A 13,303-nucleotide genomic window follows, 5' to 3' on the forward strand; every position below is an offset into this window, starting at 1 on the left:
GGTCATCAATATCAGATCAGTGGGCAGTGTCGGAGGTTCCTGGGGCTCACCAGGTGAAAGTATTCTGGGGGTTCTACCGCCATTAATCCCTACAAAATAGCCCATAGTACCCTTCAAATGTGGGGGTCTTCTGCTGGCCCATTATGGCCTTAGAGTCTGAGCTCAAAGCTGAATCCTTTGATACTTTGGTGGGGGTCCTGACACTCAGCACCCCCACCAGAGACTCACTTTAAGAGCACCCTAGGCCGAGCTGAGCATGCGTGTGTATTACCACTTTCACCTCATACCATCCTCTCTCCTACTTTATCTTGACTTCCCATATCGGGAGGGGCATGCTATAACAATGCAGACTTCTAGCAGATACAACTTCCTGTGACTTCTCCAGTACACAGCGCAGGAATAAGGTGGTCACCCAGACTGGAAGTCAAGTAGTTAGTCAACCTGACATACCACCTCCTGCAGAATATACTGGGGGAAAGGGGGGGACAGTAAGAGGAGAAATCCGCACAGGTCCTGCATAGGTATGTAATCCTAATGAATCTACATGAATGTAGTCACTGCAGAGGAGCACGCCTTTAATTTATGGTTCCCCAAAGATCAGCTCCCTGCCAAGACCATTAAACCTTCGAGCCTCTAACCCAATATTAACCTCTCACCACATTATTTACTATTATTCCTATAGATTGAAGACATAAGAGGTCTCGAGCTCAGAGTAACCTCCAGAATGGGCGGCTCTAGCTCTGCGGGGTGTGCATGGTATATAGCTATACAATGAGTAGCTGTAAACACAGAAGCCTGTATATAATGAATGGGTCAAGTGCGTAAATTATAGTGAAATATGAGCGGCCGCTGTGTAAACAGAATGAGACATCCGCGTGCCTATAGGATAATGGCCGCCACTTCCAGCCGCCTCATTACAGGAACAATAAGAAGTGACGAGATCTGGGCACGGAAAGCTCTCGACTAATTATCTGTATGGCGGTTGGGATTTATAGCGCTACGTGATGAATTCGCTGTCCTTTCCCCCAGCCGAGGTGAAGGCCGATCTATAAAACGCGTCAGTTATACTGTGTGCCAAAACCTTGAGCATTCTCCCTCGTGCGCTGAACCAGATGTCTTGCTCGTCCCCCTCACCCTAATGTACCTGGTCTCTTATGTTACAGCCTAGGCCGACGGCCATCATTTCTGTACCCATGTGGGTCTATAATGTTAACCCCTCCTTAGCTGGCAATGCTCAAGTCTTTGACAATTCCTATAGCCAAGGCTGGATTTAGGTGTGGCTAACACTCAGGTCAGACCAGGAAAGGTTTCGGGGTCTGTAATGATCTGCCAAACTAAGCATCTGATCAAGTACATGAACCAACATGAAGGTCGCAACATCACTTTGAAATGTCACAAGTCCCCAATATTGATGATAGGATATGTCGCAACATGAGTTGCAAAAAACCTTTTGACTGTGTTACTTGTTAAAGGGAATGTCACCAGACCTCACCAGAGTCACCTGAATCATACAGTCCTCTTGTGAATCACTTAGACATCGCCGTTGTTGCCAATATGCAAATGAACATCTTTAGTGCAATGGTGACACCCTTGTTGCTCCAAAGAGCTAATATGCATTTTTACAAAAACAGCGATATCTTGGCAACGATTCTTACACTCCCTTTATGTTCCTGTATAGCCTAGGAGTCTGATGGGTCATCTGATGGGTCTTGCCGAAATCCCTGCACCTGCTACACAAACAACCCAATTCAGAAATACAGAATGGATTTCCAGTTGCGGAAATTTCTGCAATAAAGCTGCCATGTGAAAACACGTTCACAAAAAGAAATTTGGAGCTCTAACTTCCAATCGGAATTGTTTTCAATGAGAGACAGTGACGGATAGTTTTTTCTTTTCAAGGACACCTTAAAGTGGACCTTTCACCGATATGGGAACTGGCAGTTCTATATACTGCTGGAAAGCTGACAGTGCGCTGAATTCAGCGCACTGTTGGCTTTGCCGATCTGTGTCCCGGGTAAAGAACTATCAGTCCCGATACCATAGCTCTTTACAGTCAGAAGGGCGTTCCTGACATTCAGTCAGTACATCCTTCTTCACAGCAGAACCTATCGTGCTGTACTGAACTCCTCCTCCCTCTACTCACACTGCCCGTCCATAGACAAGTATTATCAGGAGGGGAGGGGGCGTTCCTCCCCACTCACACAGCATAGCGCGATAGGCGCTGCTGTGGAGAAGGACGTTCCTGATAGACTGTCAGGAACACCCTTCTGACTGTAAAGCGCTACGGTACCGGGACTGATAGCACTTTACCCGGGGCACAGTTCGAGAAAGACAACAGTGCACTGAATTCAGCGCACTGTCTGCTTTCCAGCAGTATATAAAACTGCCTGTGCCCAAATCGGTGAAAGGTCTTCTTTAAGAAGAAGCGTCCTGGTTGAGTTAGGAGTGACCTAAAACGCAACCAAACGCCACTGAATAATTTAAAGGGGTTTACACCCAGGATTGCGAAATAGCTGCAGGTTGGAGGGGGCCCAATTGCTGAGACCCTCATCGACCACATAAACAAGGATTCCAAGCACTACACTCCTGCTATCTCCAGCAGCCTTACAGGAGTGCAAGCAACTCTTGTCCTGGTGATCGATGGGGATCCAATTGACCCTCATGGGCAAACCCCTTTAATATTTTACAAACTCTCTCCACCTGGGTGTTGCACCAAAATGCACCAATACTCTACACCCAATGTAAAAAGCTAGCAACAAGATGCCCATTCCATTCAGATACTGAATCTTCAGCCCTCATCACTTAAAGGGATTCTACCATTAGATCTATCATTAGAATTTTTATTTTTTTTATTTTTTTTAACTAAGTACACGTAGGAATATTCTTAAAGAGGACCTTTCACCACTTTTGGGCACATGCAGTGTTATATACTGCTGGAAAGCTGTCAGTGCGCTGAATTCAGCGCACTGTCGGCTTTCCCGATCTGTGCCCGGTGTAAAGAGCTTACGGTGCCGGTACCGTAGTGCTCTATGGTCAGAAGGGCGTTTCTGACCATTAGCCAGAGACGTCCTTCTGCCTCGCGGCGCCAATCACGCTGTGCTGTGGAGCGGGGAGGAACTCCCCCTCCCTCTCCTGATAATGCTGGTCTATGGACGAGCTGTGTGAGCAGAGGGAGGGGGCGTTCCTCCCCGCTCCACAGCACAGCGCGATAGGCGCCGCGAGGCAGAAGGACGTCTCTGGCTAATGGTCAGAAACGCCCTTCTGACCATAGAGCACTACGGTACCAGCACCGTAAGCTCTTTACACCGGGCACAGATCGGGAAAGCCGACAGTGCGCTGAATTCAGCGCACTGACAGCTTTCCAGCAGTATATAACACTGCATGTGCCCAAAAGTGGTGAAAGGTCCTCTTTAAGGAAGGCTCTTCTCTTACTTTTATTATTCTGATCCGCACTGCCGTTCTTGAGAAATATCTCCTTTCTTCCATATGTAAATGAGTTTTCAAACAGCACTGGGGGCGTCTCCTGTGCTGTTTGAAAACTCTCCAGTGACGCCTCTGTCTTCTTCTCCGGACTGCCTCTTTTCCCGCGTCACCTTCATGTTTTCATCCAAAAGCGACGACTGCGCATGTCCATCGGCCATTTTCTTGTGGCCTTTCCTGCTCGGTGCTGTTGGATGAAGACATGAAGGTGTCGCGGGAGAAGAGGCTGTCTCTTCTTCGGAGAAGAGGCTGTCCGAAGAAGAAGATGGAGGCGTCGCTGGAGAGTTTTCGAACAGCATAGGAGACGCCCCCAGTGCTGTATGAAAACTCATTCACATATGGAAGAAATAAGATATTCCTCAGGAACGGCAACACGGATCAGAATAATAAAGGTAAGAGAAGAATAGCCTTTCTTAAGGATGTTCCTACGTATACTCAGTTAAAAAAAAAGGGAATTCTAATAATAAAATCCCTTTTAAAGGGAATAGGTCACCAAAAAATTTACTATGTTTTTAAACTAAGTTTTTATGTTAAACATATTACAAAATAAATTAATTTAAAAAAATTAATTAATTAATTAATTGGTTCAATTCGCTACTAAGCCTAATAATGGCTAGTTCACACGGGGCAAAATGATCAGGATTTTGACACGGAGTCCGTGTCAAAATCCTGCCGCCTCACATTGAAATCAATGGGGATCTGTCATTTCCTTTTTCCGTGAGTGGTTTGTTCCTGCTCACGAAAATAAGAAGCGAGTTGCCCTTTCTTCAGGCGGATTCCGTGGCTGATTCAGCCACAGCGTCCGCCTCGCGACATCACCCTCCAGACTAGGCCCATTCAATTGGGCCTAATCCGGAGCGGAAAGCCGCGACAAAATGTGTTTACTCGGAACCCCATGTGAACTAGCCCATATAGCCAGACACTAGCCAATTCTGTAGAAGTTTCCTTTGTAGCATTCACCTCATTTACATGACAGACAGTATTACAATAGAAGATAACACCTCTGTAGATAACACCACCTACCCATCACTACTGATGAGGTCATAGCAGCTTCTCTTTTCCCTGACTGCACAGAGCAAGTCCAGAAAGCTCTCCCATAAACCCCAATGAGTTGGCTCCAGATTATTATTACTGCCTACTACTGTGCTGTAAAGCAAATCGCTAAATGCTGTTAACAGTGCAGAGGATGTCAGAGAAGCACAGGCAAGATGGCCGCCCATATAATGATGTACAGAGAAAAGAATAATAAAAAAAAAAAATCTAAAAATAAACACAGATCAGAAAAAAGTGATAGAGTGAACTTGTTTTAATAAATACATTTAAAAAAGAAATTGGTGAAGCATTCCCTTTAAGTCTACCGTGTGATACCAGATACTGCATCACCTATTAAAGGGTTTGTGTCACAATCTCAGCTTATCAAATCTCCACATATCCAATGATGAGAGAGAGATAAGCTTCCCTCAGACACCTACGGCAGAGGATCGGGCATGTTCAAAAACCCTCCTTCCAACAGGTTTAATTTTAGGGCAGCCCCATACACATTAGAGGGGTGGTCCATTCGGCAGGGCACCTTTACAGCACAGTCTACACTACCCCCTCCCAGGAGGCACTTACCTTTTTCAGTGTCCCAGCACGGGTGCCCACGAAAACCACAGAATGCCCATTGTAGCTGTAAGCCGCAACGCTAGCCATGCCGTCCGTTTTATCCTCAAAGAGCGGGAGTCCCTCGATCACCTTCAGACCACCGATGGGCTGATTTAAGGCCAGGCCACAGAAGCCATCATTAATAGGTATAGGCTGGAAGAAACAAGCAGAAGGGTTAAAAAAAAAAAAAAAAATGAACCAATGTCCCCCATCATAGACCAACTATCAACTCCACTCAATTGGGCCCAATAGGGGAATGGGGCGGAAGACAAGACCAGGCCACAGCTAGTGATAGAAAGGCAAAATGCATGCTGGGAGTTGTAGTTCTTAAGATAGCAGGCAGTAAAAAAAATAAAAGGTGATAATTCAGCAAGCAATGAGTTATAGCAGCGGTCAGCGATTTCGTGGACGCAGCTGGGAGCCAAGGTGACCGCATCCTCCATGATTTACAGCCGGGCGTGCGTCACTCCCATTAAGACTCACATTTTCCTAATGAATGGCGCGGTTTTATAGGCAATACTTCTTCAAGTTTATAGAGCGTTTCCACCTCAAAAACATCACCAACACAAACCCTTGAGTCGTCCTCTGCTGCTAGAGACAAAAATCCTTCTCCTGCATATTTGTGGGAAAGATGGGAGACCATCGATATGGCTGCCAACGAGGATGGTCACCGGACCTCAAGAAAGTCAAAACAGCTCAGGCACTGTTCACACTTGGTTTCTTTTATTCCTACTCTCAAAAAGTTGCAACATAGGCACAGAGTGGCATACACATCAATCTATTGGCATACTATGGGTACACATAATGGGGGGGGATTAATAATGACCGGCATACTCAACGCCAGTCTTCAAATTTCTCAAACGCGCCTTCCAGTGGGGCCATTGGCCTGCACTGAGATCTACGTCCGCCGGCCTCATGATCATAAATTTGGTGGTCCACACATGCCATGCCCCCTTTCAAAAAAGTGGCAGAGGTGGCGTAAATTTAAAAAGTTGCAAATATTTTGTGCAAAAACCCAACTTACGCAAAAAAAAATAGTAACTCTGTAAAGCCTATAGGTCAGAAAACTGGCATACATGCCACAACAAATCTGCCCCGCACATGTGCATATGCTGGATGTAAACGAAAAGCCAAGTGTGAATAGCGGCATCGAGAGGAGGGGTTAAATTAAATGAAAGAAAGAAAGAAAGAAAGCAAGAAAGAAAGCAAGAAAGAAAGAAAGAAAGAAAATATGCTGCTGTACTTCGCTCCCCCCATTCCAGCTACCGCTCCCTGGCCAATCGCCCCTCAAATAGTCAATGCAGCTACACGTGGTAATGTCACTGCAGCAGCGATCACATGGGGCAATTGACATCACTGCAGCAGCAAACATGAACAGGGGGCGCATGAAGCCATTGCTGCAGCGATCACATGAACCAAGAACCAGCAAGCTGCAGCAGGGATTGAAGGGAAACAATAGGCAGGTATGGCTTCTTTTTTTTATTTTAACACCAAGTATAACCCGGGATTATTCTCTCTGTTCATCTTAGGGCTAGTTCACACGGGGCAAGAGGGGGCGGATTATGGCACTGAATCCACATCATAATCCGCCCCCTCTCAATGGAGGTCTATGTAGCTGTCCTTTCTTGAGGCAGACACCGCGGCTGATTCAGCCCGGTGTCCGCCTCGCAGCAGCACCCTCTGGACTAGGCCCATTCATTTGAGCCTACTCCAGAGGGGGAATCCGCAACTGTCAGAAGTCGCGACAGTCGTGGCAGGCAGGCGCATTTTGGCCAGAGAGTGACGTGGCTCCCCGCGTCACACTCGGTGCCAAAATCTGCCAATCCACTCCCTGTGTGAACGGGGCCTTAGGTGACAAAACTCTATGATGTTCATGGCTGGAACACCAGAATTCCTTTTACAAAAAGAACTGCTGCTCCCATAAGTATGAATGGAATAAGAAGGGTACCTGCAGAGGTGAACTGTCAGTGTAGACAGTATCATAACAATAGACCCTAGGGCTAGTCTCCTGCACACCTATATACTATACCTAATATACCTACATATTATACCTATTATGGGATAAGTAGTTTGCGGCATGTATTATGAAATCCTAGATTTCCATGTCGGGAGCCATCATATAGAAGAACAATTGAGGGAGCCGGTGTTGGCAGACACTATAATGCCACCACAAGTTATGTTTCCTGCTGCCTCTGCCAGCTGCAGAATACAGGGCATGTGTCTTCTTCTGTGGGATTCCTGCCCAAAAGTCGTGCAGGCACTGAGATCTTGGGCTGTGGGATTGGCATGTCCTGAAAGGGCCTAGCGCCAAGAGGTAGAAACTTCTGATGAAAGTGTCTGCTGTGCTCGGCCCGTCACAATGGCACAGAACATGCGGGTACAGTTACAGAGGTGCCCAAAAATCATCTTCCTTACTATATAAGGACTATGGAACACGGGCTGATTGTGCAGGATTAGTGGGTGGGGACCATCACCCTATTGGGGCAATATCCCCTCAGGACACGAGTCACTAGACACTGTAACCTGTTGGAATGTGTACAGAATAGATCTGACAGAGCAGGAGATGACTGTGCGACCTAATAAACAATCAGCTGTTCCTACTAACCTCCCATAGTTGCTGATCGGCAACATAGACTCTGCAGACGTCCGTGTCCTGCCGCACTCGCCCATAGAGTTCTATGGGAGAGTCCGTGCAGTACCGCAATTCACAGCCATTACGGATATGTTCTATAAATTGCGGACCACAGTTGCAGCCCAGTACAACACGGATAAAATATCCAGTGGTGTAAGAGGCCGTATTGAATATAATGTGTCCGCAAATGGTCCGCAATTGAAAACCCTCAATTGCGGACTTACATTACGGCTGTGTAAGACCAGCCTAAGGGTGCATGTGCTCTCAGTGGTAATAGAGGAATAAGCTGCAGCCAGACATCATCGTTGACAGAAGTTTATCTTGTGAGGATGAAGGATGGGGCACGCTGAATTCCCCTGACAGGAAACCCCCTTAAAGGGGCTCTATCATTGGAAAAAGTCATTGTTAACTAATCACATCTATGCATAGCCTTTAGAAAGGCTATTCCACACCTACCTTTAGTATGTAAATTGCCTCAATGGTTTCTGAATAAGTCTGTTTTTATTCATATGCTAATTAGACTGGGTGCACGATGCATCGTGCACAGGCTGCTGCTGCGGATGATGACGCAGCTTCCTGTTTGCACACACATAGAAGATAATAGCAGAGACAAGTGCTGCTGGGAACTTCCTGAGCTGGCTGGAAGCTCATTAGCATATGAATAAAAACGGACTTATTCAGAAACCACTGAGGCAATCTACATACTAAAGGTAGGTGTGGAATAGACTGTCTAAAGCCTATGCAAGGATGTGATTAGCTAAAAATGACTTTTTCCAGTGATAGAGCCCCTTTAAACACAATATTAGTGGCCAGTGTCACTGAAAATGCCAGGCCTGGCTGTGGTCAGTTTGCATGGTAGATCAGTGAGCAATGGTAGTCAAGGAATGATGGGAGTTGTGGTTTTGGAATGCCTGGGGGCCACGTCGGAAGACTCTTCAAGTCTCACCAGGTAATAAAGAGACTTAAGGTTTATATTCCTGTTTAAAGGGGCTCTATCAGCAAAATTATGCTAATAGAGCCCCACATATGCGTGAATAGCGTTTAAAAAGGCTATTCAGGCACCGTAAATGTTATATTAAATGCCGGTCCCGTTTTTAAATAAAAGCATTAAAACATATATGCTAATCTTACCGAACGTGCACCATGGGTGGGGGTAAACGACGCAACATCAGCTTCGGGCACGCCTGCCTCTTTTGTCTTCTTGTAGGGACGCCCTCTGGTTCCGTGTCTTCCGGTTTCTTCTCTTCAAATCCCGCACCTGCGTAGTAGCGCTTCCCTCCGGAGTGCTACTGCGCAGGCTCACTTGCCATTTTACTTAATGGCAGTTCACGAGTGAGCCTGCGCAGTTGCGCTCCGGAGGGAAGCGCTACTACGCAGGCGCGGGATTTGAAGAGAAGAAGCCGGAAGAAGACACGGAACCAGAGGGCGTTACTACAAGAAGACAGAAGAGGCAGGCGTGCCCGAAGCTGACGTTGCGTCGTTTACCCCCACCCATGGTGCACGTTCGGGTGCACCATGGGTGACAAGTCTATAGGAGTTGACAATGAGATCTTCTCACTAATTATTTAGGTACATTATATGAATTTGTGTGCATATGTAGGTGTAATGTATAGATACATAGTGTATGTGTATACATATATGTGTGTGTGGCATTTGTATAATATGTTTATGGAGTGTGCGTTTATCTATGTGTATGTATATATATATATATATATATATATATATATATATATATATATATATACAGTATATATATATATATATATATATATATACACACGTGTGTGTGTGTGTGTGTACTGTATGTGTGTGTGTACTGTATGTGAGTGTGTGTACATACAGAGGGGCATCTTGAACCCAGTCACATACAGATCTCTGCCACGTAGCTGCTAGACCTCATCATGGACACGTACAGGAATGTCACATTTGCGGCCACTACCACACAAATAACAGGGTGTCGCAGCTACACGGCCTTTGATGTGGTAGTCAGAGAAACCACGGCCAATTATAGGGCCCAGCACCCTCCAAGATTACTCCCAGAATGAGCGGCACGTGAGCCCAGACTGCAGACTGAACGGAAAAGAAAATGGGGAACAAGAAATCCAGGAGTCATTCTGAGGCTGAACAACTCCTCCTGGAAATCACTGCCGCCTAATTACATTTCCATAATATGCGCTCCCCAGGCCTCCCGCGCCCGGGCACCGCCGACTGCTATCTGGTGGCACAGGCATTTAGGCTGACACTGTCTGGATGTCAGTCTGCCACAACTATGTGCAGAAAGGAGGGAGCATGCCGGGGATCAAAAACTGTTGTGCAACTACAACTCCCAGCATATCCTGATAGAGTTACTTACTGGGAAAGATGGGTGAAAATCCATTATAATGTATCATACAGTGTCCAAATGCAATGAAGCATAAAAACAACCAAGCCATACAGTGCCCATAAAACAACGCCACATCTGTAGTGACCCATCACACTAGCAATTCTGGATTCAGAAGACCTGTCACCCCATAACACTACGCAACAACAGTGGCATCAGGGGGTGCAAGCTCTGGGTGCCTGAGCCATCAGGATCAGTGATACAAGCTTCAAGTGCCTAGGCTTTCAGGGTCAAGGGTATAAGCTATGGGTGTCCAGCTATCAGGCACAGGGTGCAAGCTACAGGTACTCAAGGTGTCAGCAAAACTACAGGTGCTTGGGCTATGAGAGAGTCAGAGATGCAAGGTACAGTTGCTTGTTCAGTCAGGGCCAGGGGTGCAAGGTGCAGGGTACCAGTTCCAGGGGTGCAATCTATGGGTTTCTGGACCATCAAGGCCAAGGTTGTTAACTACAGGTGCCTGGGCTATCAGGAGCAAGATTACAAGCTACAGGTTCCTGGACCATAAGTGTCAGGTGTTTAAACTATGGGTGCCCAGCTACAAGGGCCAGGGTTGCAAGCTGCAGAGGCACAAGCTATGGGTCCCCAGGCCATCAGGCTCAGGCTCGCAAGCTATGTGTAGCTGGGCCATCAGGCTCAAGTGTAAGTTACCGATGCCTGGACCATCAGGGCCAAGGGTGCAAGTAGCTGCAAGATGTGTCCCAAGCAACAGGTTGTACAGGTCAGCCATGGTAATAATCACCAAAACTATCTGATCGTCTCCAGTGAGCCTCATCACCCAATATGCATGCACAAACCAGCTGGCTGGCACTGAGCGGGTTACGCAGGAAACGCTGGCTCCAATCCTATTAATCTTCTTTAAGTGGACTCTGCACTATTTGCCTTTCTCAGTTCCGAGCATCGCGTCCGTGACAAGCCAAAATCATACAAAGGAATTTAATTAGCTCACGGAGCACCTACCGGAGCAAGTCCCACCATGAAAAAAATCAATGTTTAATAATGTTATACATTAAGCAACAAATCTTCACATGTGCCTTTAACACTCCCCAGTGATTCGCTTCATCGGAAGGCACAGCTGAGAGTCGGCACGGGCCCAGCCCTTCCTACGAGGACAAGCTAGGGTGGCGAAGGCCATCAGCTGAGATTTATGGGGATGCTAGACAAGACGATACAAGGACCCACAGCGTTCTTTGGACCTCTTACCGTGTTAATACAGTTGAGCTCTTTATTAAGTAACCATGGCAGAGACAGCTTTCCCTCTCCGCGGTAGCAGGACTGGATCCGCTCCCTGATGCTTTTGTTGATTTGGCTGAGGGTGAAGAGGCAAAGGACGGACTCACGGGGAGGGTTGGATCTGTTCTTCTGACCTTGAGAGAAGACTGTATATAGCACATCCTCATCTTCTGGTATTCCTAGCTCTTGGGCCAGTTTTTGGCCAGGCCGGCTTAAATAAGCACTCTGGATGAGTCTATACTCTACCCCGTCCTTGGTGCATCCAATAGGAAACTCTACATAAGAATAAAACTCCGGGTCTTTTGAGCACATCCGGACAATCTTAGACGTAAAGAACTTTTCTCCGGTGGCATCGAGTAACGTCTGCTGAGTGTCCAGTTGTAGAGTCAAGAAATACACAAACCCACCGCTGACAAATCCATACACGTAGTAAATGTCGAAGGAAGGATGCAGAGAAAGAGTATCAGAGGGTACCTTGATCTGAGAAGACACAAACTCGTCCTGGTAGACCAGGCGGAACATCTCCTCGCTCTCCTCATTCTTCAGGAGTTTGCGACTGGACAGGGTAGGGAAATACTCTGATTTACCGTCAATGGATGTCCCAATAAAAAGTTTACTCTGCTCAGAATCTTGTTCTACAATGACTCCGGTCATGGAGTCGGGCTCTCTCGCCCCCGACAAATAATGCTCCTTGCGGTGGTGGGGCTCTCCCAACTTGAAGAGATTGTCGAGTCTCAAAAACTGACATATCCCTTGCCATACACTCCCGCAGGCCACCACCCGATTACCCGTGTAGTCGATCAACAAAAGTCTATTGACATTGTCCGAGGGGGACAGCTTGTGAGTGCAGTGACGCACCGAAGGTGGGGGGTAGCAGCGGGAATTATCATCAATAGGGCCAGTCAAGTGGGAGCGCAACTCAGTCAGATTCTCCGACAGCTTGTAAATTCTGTTGACCGCACCGATGTAAACGTCGCCCGTGTGTTTGTGTACGGCCAGGTGAGTCAGGGACGTATCTGACACTGTAAAGTTTGGGAACGGAGAAGTGGCCGATCTGCCAATAGAAGAATAGACAATAAGTAGGAATGAAAGATGAAAGCCAGAGAATTTCCCCATGGTGCGTCCTGATCACGGAGGTCAGCTTCTTGGGCCAGGAGGCGACAATGCCAATATCTATCCAGGTCCACATTCAGTACATCATTTCTGGGACTGAAAAAGAAAAATAACTGAGGTTAAAATACGGCAAAAACATCACAAGGACCAACACACAGCACAAATTGCATTTCACAAGGCCACCTCACTACACTCCAAAAGCCTCTCGTATAATCCCAACTTCTGGGATTGGACTCATAGGTTGCAAGGAACCTTGGTCTAACTTTTCCCAGCCTGGGCTTGTCATGATGGACTGAACATGGTCATGAAGAATCCCAAAAATGTCTAGAAGAAGGAAAATAAGGAGCCAAGGTTTTATGCGGGACAAGCCTGGCCCTTGTTGTGTCTGCGGTATTTGTACATCGCCCCTGCTGTGTTCTAGGACCTTATTAGTTCACCTGTTGTCTGGGCTGTGCGACTGTACACACGGTGTAGAAACACGTCACATCTCATTTGCTGCATCTGTCGAGACTAAAGGATGACATTCTTATAGGACATATGGACGTCTTTCTGCTGTCTGTCTGGTGGTGGCCTGCGGGAGTGTATGGCATACATTTTGAGGTGTTGTGTAGTGGAGCTTCACCGAACGGTGAAGGGGGGGGGGGTGTATGCATTTGACATGCGTATAACTTAAGACTGACAGAGCATATGGTCTGCTGTAACTTTGTAATACCCCTTCTGTTACTACAAGGTCCCTTGACCCAGATACTCAATCCCCAAACCTACAGCAGGGTACGGTTTATTGACATATCACAGTCCACAGATGTGGTGTACGACCACTGGGA

At 46.9% G+C, this 13,303-nt stretch overlaps 1 protein-coding gene across 2 annotated transcripts in view; it reads right to left on the reverse strand.

Moving 5' to 3' along the window:
* The window catches only part of PLXNA3 (plexin A3), a 94,275-nt gene that overhangs the window by 59,572 nt on the left and 21,400 nt on the right, over positions 1–13,303 (reverse strand). For both annotated transcript variants that reach the window (XM_075259132.1, XM_075259131.1), the window contains exons 2-3: positions 11,337–12,575; positions 5,095–5,277 (exon numbers count right to left, since the gene is read on the reverse strand). In XM_075259132.1, the coding sequence (XP_075115233.1) occupies positions 5,095–5,277; positions 11,337–12,482 (1,329 nt within the window). In that variant the 5' untranslated portion in view covers positions 12,483–12,575. The remainder of the gene's footprint in view (positions 1–5,094; positions 5,278–11,336; positions 12,576–13,303) is intronic.

The sequence above is a fragment of the Leptodactylus fuscus genome, chromosome 11, assembly GCF_031893055.1.
Source record: "Leptodactylus fuscus isolate aLepFus1 chromosome 11, aLepFus1.hap2, whole genome shotgun sequence".
In the NCBI taxonomy this organism is placed as follows: domain Eukaryota; kingdom Metazoa; phylum Chordata; class Amphibia; order Anura; family Leptodactylidae; genus Leptodactylus; species Leptodactylus fuscus.